This window comes from Varroa destructor, unplaced genomic scaffold (assembly GCF_002443255.2).
Source record: "Varroa destructor unplaced genomic scaffold, Vdes_3.0 BEIS01000003.1, whole genome shotgun sequence".
Taxonomy (NCBI): Eukaryota; Metazoa; Arthropoda; class Arachnida; order Mesostigmata; family Varroidae; genus Varroa; species Varroa destructor.
In genome coordinates this window covers 37,748,195-37,767,930 of record NW_019211456.1, presented here as the reverse complement: position 1 = coordinate 37,767,930, position 19,736 = coordinate 37,748,195, and the positions used below count along the sequence as shown (strand labels likewise).

At 38.1% G+C, this 19,736-nt stretch overlaps 3 protein-coding genes and 1 long non-coding RNA gene across 6 annotated transcripts in view; 2 read left to right on the top strand and 2 right to left on the bottom strand.

The window, feature by feature from the left end:
- Positions 1 to 83: 83 nt before the first annotated feature.
- Positions 84 to 4,016, bottom strand: LOC147756910 (uncharacterized). The gene is made up of 2 exons (XR_015323796.1): positions 3,488 to 4,016; positions 84 to 2,978 (listed from the first exon to the last, which is right to left on the bottom strand). It is a non-coding gene; the product is annotated as an uncharacterized LOC147756910 (long non-coding RNA).
- On the top strand, positions 265 to 2,347 carry LOC111247863 (mitochondrial inner membrane protease subunit 1). The gene is made up of 2 exons (XM_022799344.2): positions 265 to 931; positions 1,647 to 2,347. The coding sequence occupies exons 1-2, from the start codon at positions 625 to 627 to the stop codon at positions 1,829 to 1,831; spliced, it is 492 nt and encodes a 163-aa protein (XP_022655079.1). The 5' UTR covers positions 265 to 624; the 3' UTR covers positions 1,832 to 2,347.
- Positions 4,017 to 8,558: 4,542 nt separating the features above from the next.
- RpL24 (ribosomal protein L24) lies at positions 8,559 to 11,768 on the bottom strand. Its single transcript, XM_022798980.2, has 4 exons — positions 11,679 to 11,768; positions 11,497 to 11,572; positions 11,002 to 11,211; positions 8,559 to 8,825 (listed from the first exon to the last, which is right to left on the bottom strand). Exons 1-4 carry the CDS (start codon positions 11,681 to 11,683, stop codon positions 8,649 to 8,651), a joined length of 468 nt encoding a protein of 155 aa, XP_022654715.1. The 5' UTR covers positions 11,684 to 11,768; the 3' UTR covers positions 8,559 to 8,648.
- A 200-nt stretch (positions 11,769 to 11,968) lies between these two features.
- The window catches only part of Cep97 (centrosomal protein 97kDa), a 161,117-nt gene continuing 153,349 nt past the window's right edge, over positions 11,969 to 19,736 (top strand). The window contains exons 1-3 of one of the 3 annotated variants that reach the window (XM_086983642.1): positions 11,969 to 12,290; positions 16,309 to 16,618; positions 17,105 to 17,178. In XM_086983642.1, the coding sequence (XP_086839768.1) occupies positions 16,422 to 16,618; positions 17,105 to 17,178 (271 nt within the window). In that variant the 5' untranslated portion in view covers positions 11,969 to 12,290; positions 16,309 to 16,421. Of the gene's footprint in view, positions 12,572 to 16,308; positions 16,619 to 17,104; positions 17,179 to 19,736 lie in introns of those variants that run through there. The other 2 variants (XM_022799718.2, XM_086983643.1) reach the window with 2 other exon arrangements.

The following is a 19,736-nucleotide window of genomic DNA, read 5'->3' as shown; positions in this document are numbered from 1 at the left end:
TAGAGCAGTATATATGTGCCTAAACCTAATCGTATCTACACTATCAATACATCGCTATACGCTATCAATAGAAACAATACATATCCATATATATATTTATTTTTTTACCATAACATAAAGGCAGTACATCTATATGCTATGTTCGATGTTTGCATCGATATACCAAACCCATAGTTATCGTGTAGTCAGCCGCACAAAGAGTAGACTCTTTTCCTTCTACTGGCAGTATAAACAAAACACTGAGCAGACATTCTTTGTTTAGACAGTCAACTAGCATTTCCGCCGTTTAAGAGAAGGAAGGATCGAACAAGTGGAACGTAAGCTTATAGAACGATTTATACACCGTTGCCTTCTGGAATTATAAGCAGGGTGGCAGCGTCGTTCTTGATCTTCAGCTTCAGTAAGTGATTCTACTCGAACGTCTCGATGTTCAGAGGCTAAGTAGAAACTTTTTTATAGCTTTGCTTACGAGTTGTGACAGAGTGAGAAAATGACATTTAGTGCTTCGAAAAACAAAACAATATTTTAGTAAAATTAAGGACTGTATATCAATTTTACCTGTACATACCTATGACCAATAGTACCGAAGATTAAACACGACCTTCCTATCGAAAGGGTAAAGTCATGGTGCCAAAAAGTGATCTAAGGGACAACGCCACAGGCACTCTTTCAATTGTTAAGCGAGTGATGCGCGGTGTGACACGAACGTCGATACGTGTCATCGAGGGGATAGCTATTGCCTACTGTGTATGTCGGTACGTCGTGCAACCTATATCCTGCACAGGTCCATCGATGGAGCCAACAATACAGAGTGGAGATATGATCGTCGTGGAAAGAATCACAGCTCATACACGTAATTTTCAGAGGGGCGACATCGTCGTGTGTCGGAGTCCAACTGACCCAGATTCGCTTCTATGCAAACGTGTTGTAGGTAAGGTTCAGAGAAGTGCTGCGCAGTAAAAAAATACTAGATCACTGTACATGCATTAATTCTAAATTGGACGAAATTCATCAGTTTTATTAAGGATTCGGGAACTGTTAACAACTTATCAAGTGATCACATGAAATGTGATTTTAAACAAACCGCATAATGTTTTTAGAAGGAGGGGAAACTAACCTCCTTTTAAGGGGAAATAATTGGAAATTTTTTTAGACAGTTTTTTAATCCGTGGAAAACAGTCTATATGGTGTCAAATTCAACAACCTTCAGTGTAGGATGACTGGGCTATGATGACCCTTACAAACAGTAAAGCTAATTAATAATACGGCCCAGTCTTCAATGTTAACCATTCACTGCAACATGGATTATCAAACAACTCCAATAAAATAAACATCGGCGATTAACTCATGTCAAATATGGATTATATGTATACCAAACTATAGAGATATGAGGGGAATTGTTTTTTTATAATACTAACATATAGGAGCATTGCGACTAGGTTTTGTTGGGGTGAACAGGTTTTGCGCTGTCAAATTTATACTGTAGACATTTTTCTTTTATGCACTACCTCCACAGCTCAGTGGATTGTATCATCTCTCTGAGTAACTTAGAATCAATGTGGTTGTTTTACACAGCCTTATGGGGTTGCGGTCAGCACGATGGTGTTATATTCACAAAGTATAAATAATTAATAAATTTCATTTAGGTCTTCCTGGAGATATTCTGGATAATCCTGAGACCGGCTCTCAAATTGTACCCAAAGGCAACGTTTGGTTGCTAGGTGACAACTATACGAATTCAACCGATTCGCGACATTTCGGATTCGTTCCCATAGGTCTTCTAATAGGTCGAGCGTTTTTCAAGCTCAACAAACTTCAGACACTGAGTTGAACCCATAATATTTACTAAAATATATATATATATATAGCCGTAGGCTTAGTCAAATATGAATCCATGACAGGCCAGTTAGCAAACGGTAAGACAGTAGCACTGGAGAAATGCGATAGTTTAAGTCGTGCCCTAACCAAGTCCTTTCTAGATTCGATTCTCCAAGCCTATGTCTAATAACTTCAGAAGCCTCTAAAAACAAACATTATAATTCAAAACGAATAATTCTAAACATGACCGGTAAACTGAAGATGTGATAGTGTAACCTTCGTTAAAATTATGTAGAAATATAGTTTTGATAGATACAAACAAACCCTGAAAAATTGTTAGAACAAATTAGCTCTATTAAAAGCAACAAAATTATTAAGGAATATTTCACATTGATGTCCATCATTAAAGAGCTTTTGGCTGGGGCTCAACTTAAATTGAAGTATTATGTATACGTGTGTACCAAACAGGATTGTTACAGAAGGTGCAAAAGGTGGAAAATAAAGCGTAAGGACCTTGTTTAACCAATAATTTTTATGGATTGTGTTATTGAACCATTTTCATGTAATGTCGCTATCCTTCACAACAGTGTATGTATACAACATGTCTCCACCTACCACTAACTGACCACATAGTCATACACTGTTGTTATAGATTATACACCCGTACAAGTCGTTCTAATATTATTTATAGATCACTAAATAACGAATCCACTAAAACGACATAAGCAATTTATACAGCTTCTTGCATGTAAACCTTTTGCAGACTATGCCTATAGCAAATTCATATCAGCGCGCTGCTTGTTTCAAATTTTACAAAGCGCTCTACTTCAGATAATGTATATTTAACCAATCAGTGACTTATCAATAATAGTATATGCATTAAGAAAGGCTGAGGAATAGAATGTGGGGAGCATTTTTAAAATTTTCATAGACCAAATTTGGTCGGCACGGTCCTTGCGACGTTGGCTAGACCCCATTTGGTGTTTTTAAAGATCGGAGTAAACGAGTCGATAGTGGCATTTGCAGGACTTTGGCTTTCTGTTCCCATCTCATCTGTAAGCTGTAACTAAAACCCGATGCCCGAGCTCGTGTTATGGTTCTCGTCCTGCCATCTGATAAGCAAATCGCGTAAGATCCACTTGCGCGACTAGACGCATCACCTGCAAAAATAAGCGAAGGGGAAAATTATAACAGTTAAGTTACTGTTAAAGGATAATGGTTTATGGAACGATATGATGTAAGCTTAAATTGCAAGTTTGTGCCTTCAGTATCTACTGCCCGTTTTTGTCGTTCAGACTATTAATACTAGGTAGGTAAGGATCGAGTGATCTCGATCGATTAATACAGAAATCATTGTAGAATTGCAATCATTGTAATAATTAGCGCGCGTTAATGAAAAATGTACAAATTATTATGCACAGACAAAGACAGCTTTTCGAGCATAATTCATTGTTTATATTATTAATAAGTTGTCTGGGAGTTAGATTAATTTGGATGAATTAACAACTTGACGAAAATGCCCGGTGATAACAAACCAAGACATAGTAGGCTTGTGTCCTGCGCGCACCGTTTTCCATTATTTTTTTTCCTAACGCCATGCACGGAATTATGTCGAAAAATCGTATAAACAAAGAACTTCTAGGATAGACAAACATAAAGGTCAGTAAACCTTTCCCGGGAATGAGATCCATCGGAGACATCGACAGCGTACTGAAAATGATGCGGAGTTGGGGCACCACTTTCTTCTAAACAAGACAACAAATTGGCACGAATCTACTGTACCGGATGCGCGCGACGTTGAGGTTCGTTTAAATGTTCAAGTTCCTATACACGTGATGGAAGCGCCAGGGCGGCCGAAAACATGATGCACAAATGTATGACTTTCTGAAAATAGTCGAGGTCAAAGTATGCCATTTACAACAATATCATTCCCTTATGTGCTTATCCAATAAAATCGTATTTTCAAGCGAACTTTTTTCAAAAAAAGCTTGTCAAAACAATATTGGAATCAGGTCGTATATTTTTTTCTATTTTACTCAGTCCCCTGTAACGTGCATCAAACGTAACACGCGCAACAAAACATCTTATAACCTCTTCGTAAATATTAATTTACCACTGCGTTTTGAATTTCAAGCTTAATAGGAAGCTGGAACAGGAATTTATATATAACGGATATGGTAAGCTAATGACTAAGTTATATAAACCTAGTCGTTAGCTTACCATATCTGTTTTTTGCTTGTGTCGTTGGTCGTGTTTTCTCTCGAGTCAGCGTAGTAAATCGATTGCTGTTATTGCCGGTCTTGTAATGGACGGGAATTGCGAATTCTCAGGTTTTACATTAGTCATTGCTAATTTTGTCTTCAGCCTGTGGTTTGCTCAGCAATTACGATTGGGTTCCTTCATCAACTGCCCCAACAGCTTTCGCGAATACTAATTTCGGGGAAGCCCTTCCATTGATTGATTCGTTTGATCAATTCGGTTCTTCCGTAAAGGCTTCAAGCAGATCGAAGGTATTCGACAACATAGGGGCGACATCATAATAACGGTAGCAGTGACCCTGAATCAGAACCACGTTCTTTATGCTGACTCGGCTATGGAACTCTTCGAGATATACAAAAAGTGTCACTACGACTTCTTCGGCAAGATAAAACTTCGTGTGTATCTGTTTACTTCGTTAAGAAGTAAACAGATACGCACAGATACTTGAAAGACGTGAATTGTTCATTTATATATACAGTTTTTACATTCATACCATTACACTTTTTTTTATATAGGGTTATCCTAAAATAATTTAATCTAAAAGTTCCACAGAAAATAATATATCAATGTAAGCAACACAAAATGGTTTTGTTTATATGTAATAATCATATCATAGGGACAAATTTCTTTAGGTACAAAGCTAGACCTATGTGACATTTCTAGGGCCTCTGAACTATAGCTGTATAGCCCTACGTACGTGGGCACTTCTGATAACGCAGTACTAGATTTCTCTACTTATCATACCTAGATGCTGTTACTAGACCCAAGCACCGAAAAATGCTACAAAGAAAAAATTAACAGTTCCGTACAGGCACACAGGTAACAGAATGTTTCCACTTGAAAAGGGACTTCCAATAAAAGTGATGACTACTGTTGTTGGTATCACTGGTAAGTCATTTAGTGAATCACCATTACGTATTTGAAAAATATGTGCAATTTAAATAATTAATTTGTACTTTAAGCAGGCACTGATGGAGCTATTAAACCAACAGAGGCTTGTCATATATATGTGGATAAAATAGTGCAATCAATTGAGGAACTGACGAATATTTCTCCCTTGGTACTCTTGTGCAAATGGTTTTTAAGCTATCCACTTATTCATTTATGTAAATATGATTCATTCTTATACATCCGAATAAAAGTATTTTTATTTTATATAGTTATTAAGGACTGCTGAACTTCTTTTGTCCTAATCTTATAAAATTATTAATGGGATGAGATTTATTAGGTTTAACATCTTAATAATAAGATTATTATTAATATTAACTTAGTAATAAGATAATTGTCATTTATTATAATAATGAAAATCCTGATTCCGCGTGAATATTTAATTTTATGATTAATTGCTTAGATGATACTGGATTATCCTCAGATATTATAATAATAGTCCATTTTTATTTATGAAATATGTTTGAAACTATACGATATATATGAAAACTATATTTTATCATCTTGAGAGCTATGACTAAAAGAGCTCGATTACCTTTTTCATCATGTGTTTCTGTAATCATAGCTGCTCCTACCCTGTTTCAGTTTTAGTCAATTCATCAACCCTTGTTACGGCCGGAATTTATATTTTAACTCGTTTCAATATTTATTTTCGTAATAACTCAATAAGAGAGTTTTAATAATCATTTATTTTCTAACAGATTCTTTTCAGGGTTTAGAGCTACTTATAAAATAGATTTGGGTTTTTTATTTTTAGACAACTTGGTATCTTGATAATTATCTTTTCGATTAGAAAATTTGTGGTAACATTTTGTCATTTATCAACTCTTGCAATTTTTGTTTTTTAAATGCCAGGATTTACTTAGTATTGTTTATGCCAAACAGTCGAATCATCTACAATGATTCATTTATGGCATACATTGGGACAAAGAAATGCATTGTAAGACAAAGCGTGTCTAAACCGTAATTTCGGAGCTCGATTTTCTGCAATACGTATGAACTTTTACGCAAATACTTGGCCGACGACTGAGCTTATTATAAGAGTTTCTTAATAAAAAAAAATAAGTAAGTTATAATGGAATATCAATTATACACATTTAATGGATTAATTATTGAAAATTGTAAAGACCAGGTAGTTTAAACCCTATAAATAAAAAAAGTTTTTAAATCGGAAAAAAGTTGGTATTTTTTGGATGCGCTTTAAATCGTATTTTTGTGCGGCTTTTGGCAGCATTGGTGACTGAAGCGCCAGGTCCAGTGCGTGACGCGCGTAGAGGATTATGGAGCTTGTAGTGAAGCCGGACCTTGAAGAGACGCTAAGAATTACATAGGGGAACTGTGAAAGTATTACAACTCCAGCACTCGTCTTCTTTCCTCTAGTTATTGCCAACAACTCCACTGCTTGCCTCGATTAGCCGCACTCGGGCCACATTACAAGCCTTCGAAACAAGCTCGTAGGCTGTGGTTGCTAAGTGGCTAACCCCCAACCCTCCTAGAACATGCTGAAAACAGCTATAGGGTGAAGTTTTATAGCTAATCATTGACTCTCAAAAAATGCAAGCATTTATGCTCACATATTGATGGCGATGTTTCGTCGTCCAAGTTGCACCTGCGCGGACCATCAAACGCTAAAATCTATCGTAATGCGTAGATGTAAACAAATTCCTGATTGGTGACCCAGATAGAGTTTTCTACGAGCATCTCAAATGGGCCGTCGTCCTGACACCGAGCTAAATGGTACTACTTACTAAAATGTTTACATACTGGTAAACTCCCAATACACTGGAGAGATGCTACCCTGTTAGTGATCCTTAGAAAAAGCGCGACCCTTGCGCCAGTGCGACATTTGCGGAGAAAAGCGTTTGTTACAAACTGGTTTTCGACTTGTCGATTGAGAAATTAGGCAGTTATTTCGAAAGCCTTCAGGATTTACCTTAGGAACTGAAAGGAAACATTCGTAGAAACCGACGGGTGCGATGAGAAAAAACAAGTGGAAATGGATGAACCGGCTAAACAGATATGTCGTCACTCGCTTTGTCGTCCAGAAGCTCCACCATGTACTCTGGAGGAAACCGGATTCTTATGAGCTTGACAATATATGTTGGTGCCCCAGATTAGAAGAAAGCCGTGATAGATTTGCCATGCGGCTTATTTCCCTCTGGCACCATCTTTAGAACACTTGGCAAACCTCTTAAATTGGTTTTATAAATTCAACAAACTTGTATAACCCATAAGACACAAACTATTTAAAACTTTTCTATATACTCACTCTGGCATTAGGATATTTTATTGTTGATTTGTGCATCTGAAGCTATTGATTAATATTACCAAAAAATAAGTGAATGAATTTTTATCAATAAATGATATTTTCGTGAAAGGAAGAAAGGAAACTACCCTATTCAGATGCATTAACAAAATCGTAATATCATTTCGATTTTATAAATGGATTGAATCAATATCGTTAATACTGTTCCAGTCATTGTGATTAATTCATCTAAAAAGTCTTCCCGTAAACTAGAAAACCCTCGTAAACCCCTCCTTTGAGGCCACAATGTCTTGAAAATTAATTTATTCAAAACGCGAAAAAAATTTAAAAATAGATACTTTGCTTTTGGCAGTCATAAAGGTGGTCTCTCAGAGCTGATACGCAAGACAGAATTGACAACAAACCATTGATGCATACGTAATTAATGTTTCGTTCTCACATAAGGCAGGCATATATTTACATACGTCGCGTGCAAGGTGATGGACAATCATATCATGGCTCTTATCTATCCTCTATCTCATAAATACAGCTCCATAGCTAATAAATACAGCAAATGTAAAAAGTTGTTGAAAGCGGACTGAAGTTCACTTATGTAGCTCATAGACGGTAAGACTCGGCAATATTGTACAGCCTTCCAGTTCAAACACTAGGAGGCTAGACTCTCAGATCAAAGGAGCTAGAATTCAATAAGTTCTTAACAGCTGATCTAATGTTTAAATTCGAACAATCCTGAGGTCTTTTCCAAGGCTCCTGTATAGGACACGACCGTGTACCCAATTAAATGTTGTAGCCCAAAACAAAGTTTGTAATTTGCTTTGTCTCGTGCTCCTCTGTTAAATAAGGGTCTTCTTGTTGTAAATCGAATTTAATAGAATTATTTGATATTATATTAACTGGACACATAAGACGTAAACTATTTGCAGTGCGTTAACATATTAAAAGTGAAACGAATAATAACAAAATATGTTGCAGAAACCACAAAGTTTGACAATAGCCGCCCGCATATTACATTTTCTCAAATTTCTGCTGCAAAGTCAGTACAATGATCCTACAAAAGCTAGCTCAAGCGAGCAAATAAGCTAAAACAGATAATTTAAAATTAATGTCAATTATAACCACTAAATTTTCAGCATACAGCCTCACATATTTCTTTACAGTTTCGCAAGTGTACTTAATCAGTCGCCATTAAACCGAAATGTTCGTCCGACTCATCAGCGATATCAAACCTTATTTTCTCTTGGAGCTACGAAATAAAGGTTCACCGGTGTTCCCAAAAAATCGCGGTCAGATTTATTGTCCCCTTAATTCACTCCACATTGATGATGACTACACACAAGGGAGTTATCATGGATCCAACTTATCGCTTTCCACCGACTCGAGGTGCCGTCTTCTGTGTCACCTTGACAGCCTTTTGCATAACCTGTGTGGGTTTCTTTGCCGCGACCTGGGCAGGCTTCTTAGCAGCCTGGTTGGCCCGTTGCTTTTCCTTGGCGGCACGGATAGCCTGTTCACGAGCAGCTTTACGAACCTCCGGCTGAAATAGACGAAGTATACAGATTATAAACTCCCAATATATGTTGATGCAATATTAAAAGGTACGCAATAACTATACTTAACCTTATAAACAAGCACCCATCTCTTGGTGGTTCTCCTTTTGTAGCATTATCTCATTTTGTTTAGCAATATCGGATAATCAAAGACCAAATACTTTATGAGTTTAAAACCGAACATTACCTGGCGCTTAGCATACTCCATATTTCATGCATAATGGTAGATCAGAAATTTAGAGGCGAGGTAGTATTCCACAAAATAAATAAAAGTATTATTTCAACCATGCTCATCTATTAAATTTGTTTTTGTTAAAAAATGAACGCACAAAGTTTTTCTATTCGTCTAAGATTCGTTGACGTAAATTCATGAGATAACTTATTGCGGAGGGCTTAAACTGTCCTCAGCTTAGCTAATCTGTTTCATATTTTGCGGGTGCAATGGCTGTTAGTTATGCATAGAACCTGTTCCATTTGAACGATGGACTGCTTACGATACATATGTCTATTAATCTGATCCATCTAGAAAGCCTTAGCAGGGGATTTTGACTATTTTAGATATAAGTAGATATTGCAGTACATTTTTATAGGACATTTCTTTTTTTTTACGTTTATAATTTATTTGGCATGCAATCGATGTATCAAACTGGTTCATCTCGTGAGCCTGTATCTGGCTATAGAGGCGACAGAAAGAAAATTGGTTTGGCATTGCAATTCACCCCTGAGATTCATTATTGTCCGAATCAAAGCGGAAAGCAACAATGCCTCCAGCTGACGGAACTCTAAGGGGAACAATCTTACATTACATCTCGATTCCCGCTAGATATTCACCAAGATTTAATCTTAGCAAAAGCTTGCAGTGCACTCTGTACATCTACGTTGTGTCCTTATCTAAAGAGACCATTTTTACCGACTCCTTTGACGTTTAGAATATATTAAAGCAGTAGATACTGTAATATATTTTCACAAGAAACGACACCTAATTAATTGTATAAATAGAATCTATATGGTGTGCAAAAGTGTATCAAACTGGTTCATCTCGTGAGCCTGTATCTGGCTATAGAGGCGACAGGGAGAAAATTGTTTTTGCATTGATATTCACCGCTAAAATTCATTTTCGATTGAATCAAAGTGAAAAGTAACAATGCTTATGAATACAAAGGCAACATAAATTGAAAAATAAAGATTGGCTGTACCGATCTGGTCTATTTGTTAAATTTATATCTAGTTACGAAGGCGACAGAGGAACGTTGGTCTAGCACCATAATTTGACACCCGGAGCCAGCAACGGCGGTCCAAGTGGGAAATGCTGATGCCTTAAGTAGATAAACCTTTAGCACAAATTCTGCTCGTTGTATAGTTGAACTACACTATCATACGTGTGTTTCGTCTTAGGTTGTTCCATGAAGTGCATTTACGTGTGCTCTTTTTAGGAGGACCTGCGATTTCGTTGTCGCACCACCATCTGCCAATCGAAAATGATGTCTCATTTTCGTGGAAAATTTATGGTGCATAAAAACCTACGAAGCAACGGCCGACTCGGCTGATTACCAATCCCTTTTGTATTGTGCAAATAAATCTACATTCATACTCTTTGTAAGTAAGTATACGCTTTGTAGCAGGGTAACTAACAACTTGCGGGAACGAGTCATGCCGTCTATCTGCTACCTGCAACAGATTACATACAAATAAGCTACCTATTTCCAGGGAAAATGAAGATATTAACAGCAATTTGCAACACACTGACAAAAAAATATAAAATCATGCCGGCTTAGAGAACAGAACAAAAAAATTCAGCCTTTCGTCGAAGCGATAACGAGCTGATCTTGCTACAAATACACCCATCGTTGAAAAGCAATGAACCATAAACGGGGAATAATATGGCACATTTATCTGTCAACCATATATGATAAGCTTGTTTCCACAAAAAAAATTAAATGCTGGATGGTAACTGACAGTGTGAAAATATTTACGATGAAATTACAAGAGTATGAAACGTCCAATGCTTGTTTTCGTGTCTCAATGTCTCGTGCTTAGGAAAAACACGTCCTGACTTCACGCGGGCGACAATAAGGCACAGCTATGTGCACCGTTTGAACGCACGTACATTTGAATAACTTTTCCGATGCACAAGTTGGGGCAAAGTCGTTGATCAAAACAAACCTTTTGGTTTCTCTTGGCAAGTAGCTCAGTTAACGACGTGCCGGCGATAGCACGTTGGTACTTCACTGTCTTGCGAGTCCTCTTCTTAACCGTCTCTTCCTCAGTACCTTTCTTGTGCTTTCGGCGGTAGAAAACAGTCCAGCGGCACTCACGGGGGTTGCGCTTCAGCAAATGAGCTGCCAGGCAGCGAGAGCTTAGAAAATTAAATACCTAACCGACAGAGTATAGAATTTATTAACTTGATGCATTTAGATAGAGCCTAAATTAATCCGAATAATTACTAAAATCGCTTCACTTTACAGGAATGGGGATACAGATTAAGGGATTTGCAATAAAAAAGACCATACATAAACCCATTAATAGTCTACACAGGCAGGCAACACAGAATCGGTCGATACTTCGCTGCCATACGAACTATGACACGTGATTTGTGTAATTCTATAGTCTGTTTGACTGAAATAAATTTCACCATAATATATGTAAAGTTCCACCTACCTTACCGTCTGTTTTGACCAAGCGTCTGCCATGGCCAGGGTAAATCTTGTACCCGGAGTAAGAGCACAACCCGATCCTAAAACATAATAAAGGTTAGCCAGAGAATAAATTCCACACTCATATATATGATATTTCACAATATCATCTACGATCTATTCAGATATTTTGCACTGAACACGTACTTCATGTTTCTGGGAGGACAATCACGCGAAAAAGAATTAGGCTTGTTTTCGGAACAAGATGGTTGACGTGAGTTGTTTCGATTTGGTGTTTTATTCGTTTTTATTAAAAGCGAATATCGAATTAAGCTCGTTTATAATAGAATAGTTTATAATAGCAAATGATCCAGTTCAAAGTATAATTTGAACCAAAAGGGGTTTTATTAAAATAAAAGATTGATGGCTTCCCCAAAACAGCCCCATTGGCGGGAGGATTCAAATATTTGGGGTCATCATGATGCGCGAAAAAGGGATAAGGGCAACTTAAAAGTCAGAATTTAAAGTTTATTACTTTATATACTTTAATATTGGTATGCGCGCATACATCTCATTGAACATCTCTTGCAGTGATATATCAATATAGAAACAAGGCAGCTTATTGGCAAGCCAAGGAGGGCTTTGACCAAGGAGGGGCAAAAAGGAGGCTATTTTTTTTTCAGTGGGCAGCTCTCCGTCAGATGAGCTCCAGCGTAGAAGCCCAGTACGGGTCAATTTTGCTCTGAGCTTTTCGTGTATACAACCTCATCCATTCTCCGAATACATCCTCGCTTGTCAAGGGGCTCAAGTCACATATGTGTATGTGTGTTTATTAACAATACGCCATTATTTGTGTCAATTGATTCGAATCTACTGGTGGGTGATGTGCTGTAAGAACTTCGGATTGCGGTGAATTTGACAGTTTCGAACAACTTGTTAGAGAATATGCTAAGGAATAGCCTAAGTGTTGATTAGACGGCTTTAGGTCGCGCAGCAGACCCTGTACAGGTATGCTGGGCGCATTCGGATTCTTCAGCGGAATTTAACAGCTTGAAAAACGAGAGAAACACCGGTCAATCTCTTGATCACACCAATATCGGGTACGGAGTTGAGTTCAATGTTGGAATATGAGTACATTTTTGTGTGGAAGACTCTTGTTTCTGTTTGCTTAATCGTGTGCCGCGTCCGCGGTTTTACCCATGGGCGCGATCATAGTATCTATATTATGCATACATGCGCATAGAGCCGTTCCCGCACTTCTCTTACGCGACGTAGTCCCGCACCTCGAGCTAACGCTTGTGACAAAGCTCGTGAAAGAGAAGAATATTGAGCATCTGCTTTCGTCACTGTTCCGTGGAACAACTGACATTGTCTTGAGTGCATTCGATACTCATAGACGGAAATGTCTATTAGATCTATTCGAGTGTTAGCGTGGTGTGGCAACACAGGTGGCCCATATTTCCTATTACTGATGAAACGTGTGGCAGGAGTGAGACATTCACGTGTGGTCCGAGAGTGATTCCAACGTGAATCTCTGTAGTCTGCGTAGGACTTAGGTGTTATCAAAGTTACCAGTTAGCGATACATATAACGCTGATGGGATATAGTTATGGCGTTTAAAATCAAAAGACGTTGTTTACTCGAGTGAAAAAATTAATGCATGAAAACGAATGACCAGTGGTATTCAATAAAAATGCCTATATCTAATGTAACTTAATGTCGAATAAAGCAACTGGCTCAAAAGATAGTCAAAGATAGTTGGCTCTGTGTTTGATATGCAAATTGTTGCCCCTAGTGAAGTGGTTGGTACCAGTTGATCGTTATAGGTATCGATTTGTGGACCAAACATAGGTGCGCCTGAATAGGTTTACCAGGAAAAGTCGAGTGTTCAGGCACACATAGTAGTTAGACAAACGCGACTCTGAGTTCTTTTTGGATTCACGCGGTACCCAATAAGCTACTTAGTTTTGGATCTAGTTAATAGAACATTTGATACGAGGAAGATTTTTTGTAAACACATTTGGCTGAGAGCAAATTACATATTAGGAAAACAAGTCGCAATTGCAATCAGGAAACCTTGAGTGTGCAAAATAACCAACTTCCTCGGGACGCCTATCTAAACTCCTCTAGTTTGCCTTGCCACCAGATTATGATTGTTACTACTTGTCTGTATCGAATACTGCTCATTTGAAGGTTACATGCTGTGTGATATAATAAGATCCATATATCAGGCAAGTACACGAACAGCAGCTTATTAGTAGTAGGTCTTATATTGTATAAATCGAATCAATGAGCTAGGTGACTCTATTTGAGAAGAAAAGCATCGCCTTGGTCTATATCCAACAAATTATCAAGTCAGGACCAAAATTCAGAAGCGCGCGTTCGGATAGAACAATATTTAGAATCATTATAGCCTAGGTCAAATTTGAGGCTATGTAAGTCGCCTAAATTCTCATTACTGATAAAATGCAGATTAAGTAAAAGTAAGATCGATACCGGCATTAAGTAACTGTTCAGTGCTGCGAAACTTCGCCCCAAGTAAACGATACAAATATAGCTATAGAATAATGGTACTTTTTCACTGTTGCCTTTCGCAAGTAGCCATAACATACTTTGTATTTTGTAAATCGGACGATTTGGCTGTTTCATGAATAAAGAATGGTTAACCCGGGAAATTTTTAAAGTAAATTTTAACTACTGTATCTGTCATTCGCTATAAATTAGTTAAGTTTCTTAATATACTGTAGTAATAATCCGATTTCTGGCGGCAGACATAGAAGATGGAAAATTGTGATTCAGTCCTGTTCAGTCGGTTTGTTGATATACACCTAATTCCTCACTATTACGGATACATGGTTCCAACCACAACTAGATGTTTCGAGTTTTACATTCGGTGCCGCGATTAGAAATCCTTTCAGACGGTTGAAGTAAGTATGCCTATGCCCGGATTCCAACTTAGAGCATTACATGTTCCTAAAATTGGCAGCCAAGCGTTACGTAATAAGTTACTACAGAAGCACATGTTTCCGGCCTCTCTCAATTCGATCGAGCCAAACAAGCGAAGTGTAGCTGGCTACCTAGGTGAGAAGAAGCATTTTTTGCTGGGTCTGACAGAATGCCTGAGGGCCGTGTCGAACGCTAAATTTGAAACACAGAGGCGAAAAGAAGCGTAATGGTAAAATGTATACATTAATAGGTGAAACTGTAACTAATTATATATGATTTAAATGGTTGAATAGGACTACAAATTAAATTTACGATTTGAGCTGAACCCCATCCGTCATTCATTTCATTCTACTGATCATTCATTTAGGAATCGCCTTATACCAGCAGAATGAAATAGTTTGCAAGGGTTCGCTTTAAATCACGATGCGGACTTTATAATAGATCATTAAACTTCTGCTATTCTCAATCAGTGTCAACTTTGTGTACATGTCGTATGTAGAGCTTTAAAATGGCCCAGCTCTTACAGGGTTGTATATCTAGGACTATTAGAAATGCTTTAACTGTAAATTTCTCTTCTGAATCCATGCAGGGGAGAAATTGTTTTTCGTTTTTCAATTGTTCTTTTCCGTAGGAGCTTTTTCAAATAAAATCGACAATCATTACTAGCCTAAAAAGATAAACGCGGTTTCATGCGTTAGGTATATCGAAGGCAATATGGCATATCGAGTGATGTCTACATCAATACGGCTATTAAAACCTTATATATCAAAAATACAACACGGAAGTGCAACTAGAAAAATTTCCTCCATTGTCTCTAAGACGGTTCCTGCATTGTCTAGGTTCTAAAATTATAGTTAATTTTCAAGCAGCCTGATATTTTTTGCGATGCCATTAGTTGATTTCCTGAGAATTAATATTATATCGTATTACCTAGTAATAGACATTTTTTGGAACTATTTCGGACATGGCGTTTTTAGCGATAAGGGAAAATCTAAATAGCGTGATACTTTTTATCGTACTATAAGTATCAGTCTGGATATCCGAAAATATGTATTTTCATAGTAAACGACATGTTTCATTAGCTTGAGAATAATACTTGTGACTTGAATATTTCGAAAATTTGCTTATAAGGTTTTTTCTCATTTCAGCAAAATTATGGAATTGGTGTAAATATATTTGTAAATATGTAAAATATACTTCGATGTTAACAATATCGGACTCACTGAAGGGTTTTACAGACAACCCTCGACAGAGTGATTTTTCAGATAGCAAAGGAGATGTTTGAAGTTACCCCAAATCAACAACATTGGGAAACCATTGGACATTACTAGTTCAAGGCAAACAAAATAAGCAAAAAACGCACGTAATCGAGAATTTTTTTAACATTTCGATCGTATCAGAGTCAAATTTCATCACCGTTTTCTTTTTTATCTCTCATTCTCTCAAAATCTCCACTGAATCGCATCTTTGAGCGATTTTTGAGTAGGTAAACTTACGCAGTACTCCCAAAATGTTTAGCTGGCGAAACTTACGTGCACTGATCATTTGGTAATTTACAGCTGCGTTATAGGGTATAACGTCATGTGCCATTGTCCTCTTGAACGTTTCTCGATACTGGGAGGGCTATTGTAAGTAATAAAAACACTTTGCACTCAATTGAACTTGCTCAACCCAAGTCTTCAGATTAGTTTACCAGTTTTAATTCTATTTGGACGCTCCATTTTTATGTTAGGTGAAGTGTGTGTGATTCTTCGGATTCCAGTGTTGAAAATGACATACGCTTAAAAAGGTCGCATTTGCAGAGAGTTATTGCGGATTCGCGTAGATTAACCTTGCATTTGTGTGCGCAAATAACCTCTGATTTTGGTATATGGAATCAAATGCATTGCAGAATTCGGGTTCTTATGATTAAATAAAAAGGGACCACTGAAGCGGACCGACGTTAACTTCACGATTCGGTCGGCAGTATACGACGCTGCTGCAACTCCGCCGTTGGTGTTTACAATGTCGGACAGCTCGACGTGTGGATGTAGCGGTCTTGAGGTAGACCTTTCAGATCAAGGTCTAAAACGCCTTGAGCGGCGAGATGGCATTGGGGTTGAGTCATTGCGTCTTGATAATAATCAACTTCAGAAGCTCGACAATATTGACTGTTACCTCGATGTATGGAAACTCAGCGTCACGAACAATCAACTTACCAGGTACTCGAAATTTGTAGAACACTTTAAGCAATTAACACACATAAGTGTAGTTGCAATTACATATTCTGTATGAACTTACAATTCGGCTATTTATTTAGCCAATAGCTTAACTAAGATTCTTATTGTTAAGGGTGGAACCTAATGGGAAATTTATCAAACTCGTTTTTAAGGAAAATTGTTTTTATAGCAAAAAGTAGACTGATCTGTTTAATTTCTTTGATATAAATCGCACAACAAGCGTAGCCAATAGAAGATTACTAAGACATTGAAAAATTTTAATACAATATAGAAGATGTCGCTTAAAGGGCATCATTTGATCTAAGTACGAACCTCCAGCAATGAGCAACTGTAGACTTTTGAAAATCGCTTTCGCCGCAATATAAAAAATATGGAAGTCACGCTTAGAATCGCAAATGTAAAATATTACTCAGTTACCTAAAATGATAGTGTAACTGTCAAGCACATATTTTTTCAATTCTTTTTCAGGATGTATTACATCTCGAAGCTGCATAGACTGACCCATATTGATTTGTCGAGAAATCAAATACTCAGTATTGAAGGTAAATTGCTTAGTGGATTATCACTAAGTGACTACATTAAAGATCGATGCGTCGAGCATCGTTAACAAGATCCATAAACGCGAACACATGCATGTATCTACGTAGAATATTGCTATTAATCTTTCATGAAAAACTTGCCATTATTACTTTCTACAGTGGATTGTTCTAAAAATTATGCCAGAACCCAATGAATACCATATACAAATGCTCAGCTACCATTTTGATCCGATCAGTAGTACAAAAGAGATCCTGACCACCCAGATCCTTGCCATCGCATACTAGTATATCCGGGTAGTACCGCTACTGTTTATCTGCAGAAACAGATTTTATGTACCCTAGTTAGTGTGAAAAAAAAAATAATGCATTGATTGCAAAAAGAAACAGGTTTCGAGTCAGTTTTCGCTTTAAATAAACACATTTGTCGTTCGTTCTGAATTCTGCTTCAATCCATATCTGAAAACATTTTTCCATTTGAGTCGATCCGATATTTTATTGGTTGGTCAAACATCCGATTCCCCCCTGGGAAGAAACGAGTTGGTCGGCAACCGATAACATTGAAAAAGCTTTGTTACAACACTATGGTGGATGGAATGCAATCCATCTAGTCATCAGCTGGAAAGAAAATCACTGCACGGAAAAAACCGACTCCATTACTAAGCAGCTGCAACCAACAGCGACAAACAAGCGGCTTCCGTAGAGGTTGGTTCAGTCATATGGAAGACATTTTGAAGATTAATGTGTTTAAATAGTCATATGTATTTAATGTTTTACGCTTTATATATATATATATATATATATATATATATATATATGGATGAAACATAGTTAAAATATGTAAATAAATACACATCTACGGCTATATGAGTCTAGAACAAATGGCTGTTGATTCCTGCCAACCAACGACAGAATTGAGCCAGTCCTGTTAATTTGGGTGACAGCCGTGAAGTGGGGATACGACTGAACTAACGAAAGGGTAGCTTTTACGGCGAGGTGAATGGAGGTGGGGTTCGACGAAGGAAAGTTCAAGCGATGGGCTGAGGAGTACTAGCGGTGCGTGAAGGAACGGTATAGGCTACCGAACAATATCATAAGGTTGGCGCGTGGGCATTTACCTGAGCTTTACCTGACAGGAACCCGCCTAGGTGTGATTTGATTACAGCGACATGGGAAAGCTTTAAGATAAAGCTGAACGAACCCTTGTTTCCGGAGGAAGCACACTCGTTGGAAAAATTGTCTTTCCTTAGCGTAAGGAAGCTAGCCGAAGGTTCAGGAAGTTTGTAAATGCCAAGTGGTCTCTTCTGCTCGAGAAGATGGTAAGCGGCAAGGGTGACTTTATATGCGCTGAGTTAGTTCGAGAGGATCAAAACTATGTGGTGAAAAGCCGGTGTTATATGAGCACTATTCTGCTCGACGACTGGAGTGCGACTCAAACCTCGGGCCAGCCCGCCAGCTTAATCACAGCCAACGTCTCCAACGATGGGAATCTCGCGGCACATCAGCTGACAAAACAGCAGTAACCAGCAATAATCCTGTTACTGCGAAAATTTAAAAAGTGGATGGAGTCTTACTTGGGCAAGACATTTTTTATAGCTCTGGCCCAAAAAAACTGCCACCCGTTCTTTCGCCAGCAGTAAGAGCCTGGTATTTTAGCTCTGATCAGAAGGTACAGAGAACTCGAAAAAAGACAGCGGAGATAGTTCCCTTTCTACTTCATCGCCACTAGATAAAGTGCTCGATGGACTCCCTTAGGCAGAAGAAACAGCTGAGACCATTACAAGTATTACCGTGACGAACTTGTAATCGCATCAAAAGCTGACATTTTGCGGCCCGATACTCAGCTTTGGAAGCAATAAAATGCCACGCACCAGAGACTTTTTAGGTCTAGACAGCTCAAGGTAAAGTTGGGGACCAAGTGCATCCCATCTACGGCGGGATGAGGACATTCCGCCAGATAAGCATAGCCGAGTTGTAATAGGTGAGACATAATCGTTAAATTGTAGAAGAAATACACGTTTACGGCTATATAAGCGCAAATCATATCGAATTAAACAGACCGCACAAGCCCATCGCGCGAACCCAGACTAAAGCTATGATCACGCCACTCCGAGGTGACGAATGAACGTGCAGGCATTCATAAACGTGCAAAGGGTACTGAAGCATCCACCTCGATATATGTACTTCGATCAAACAGATGGTGGTTTGTAATGAAAACTGCCAAAGTGCCTAATGTCTCTATTCTTACGTCTGCACCCATTCAAGGGAAGCTTCCATTAAAGAATCAAGCAAGTGCACACAATGCTGAAGTGCGTACGTCCAAGCATCAATAAGTATCTGGGAACGATTTAATTTAAGCAATAGCTAATCTCTGATCAAAGGCAGATTTTTCTCAAGGGAGAACTAGGGTAGAATGCGGATAGTATGTTAGGACACATGTGGGTAAAGTGGTCGGATGTTAAGGCGCGCACTAATAACATCTCTAACTTGTCGCTGTTGCTACATAAACATGAGGTATCGCCTGAAAAATCTTATTTGTGCAAGTACTTGTTCGTCCTCCGTAC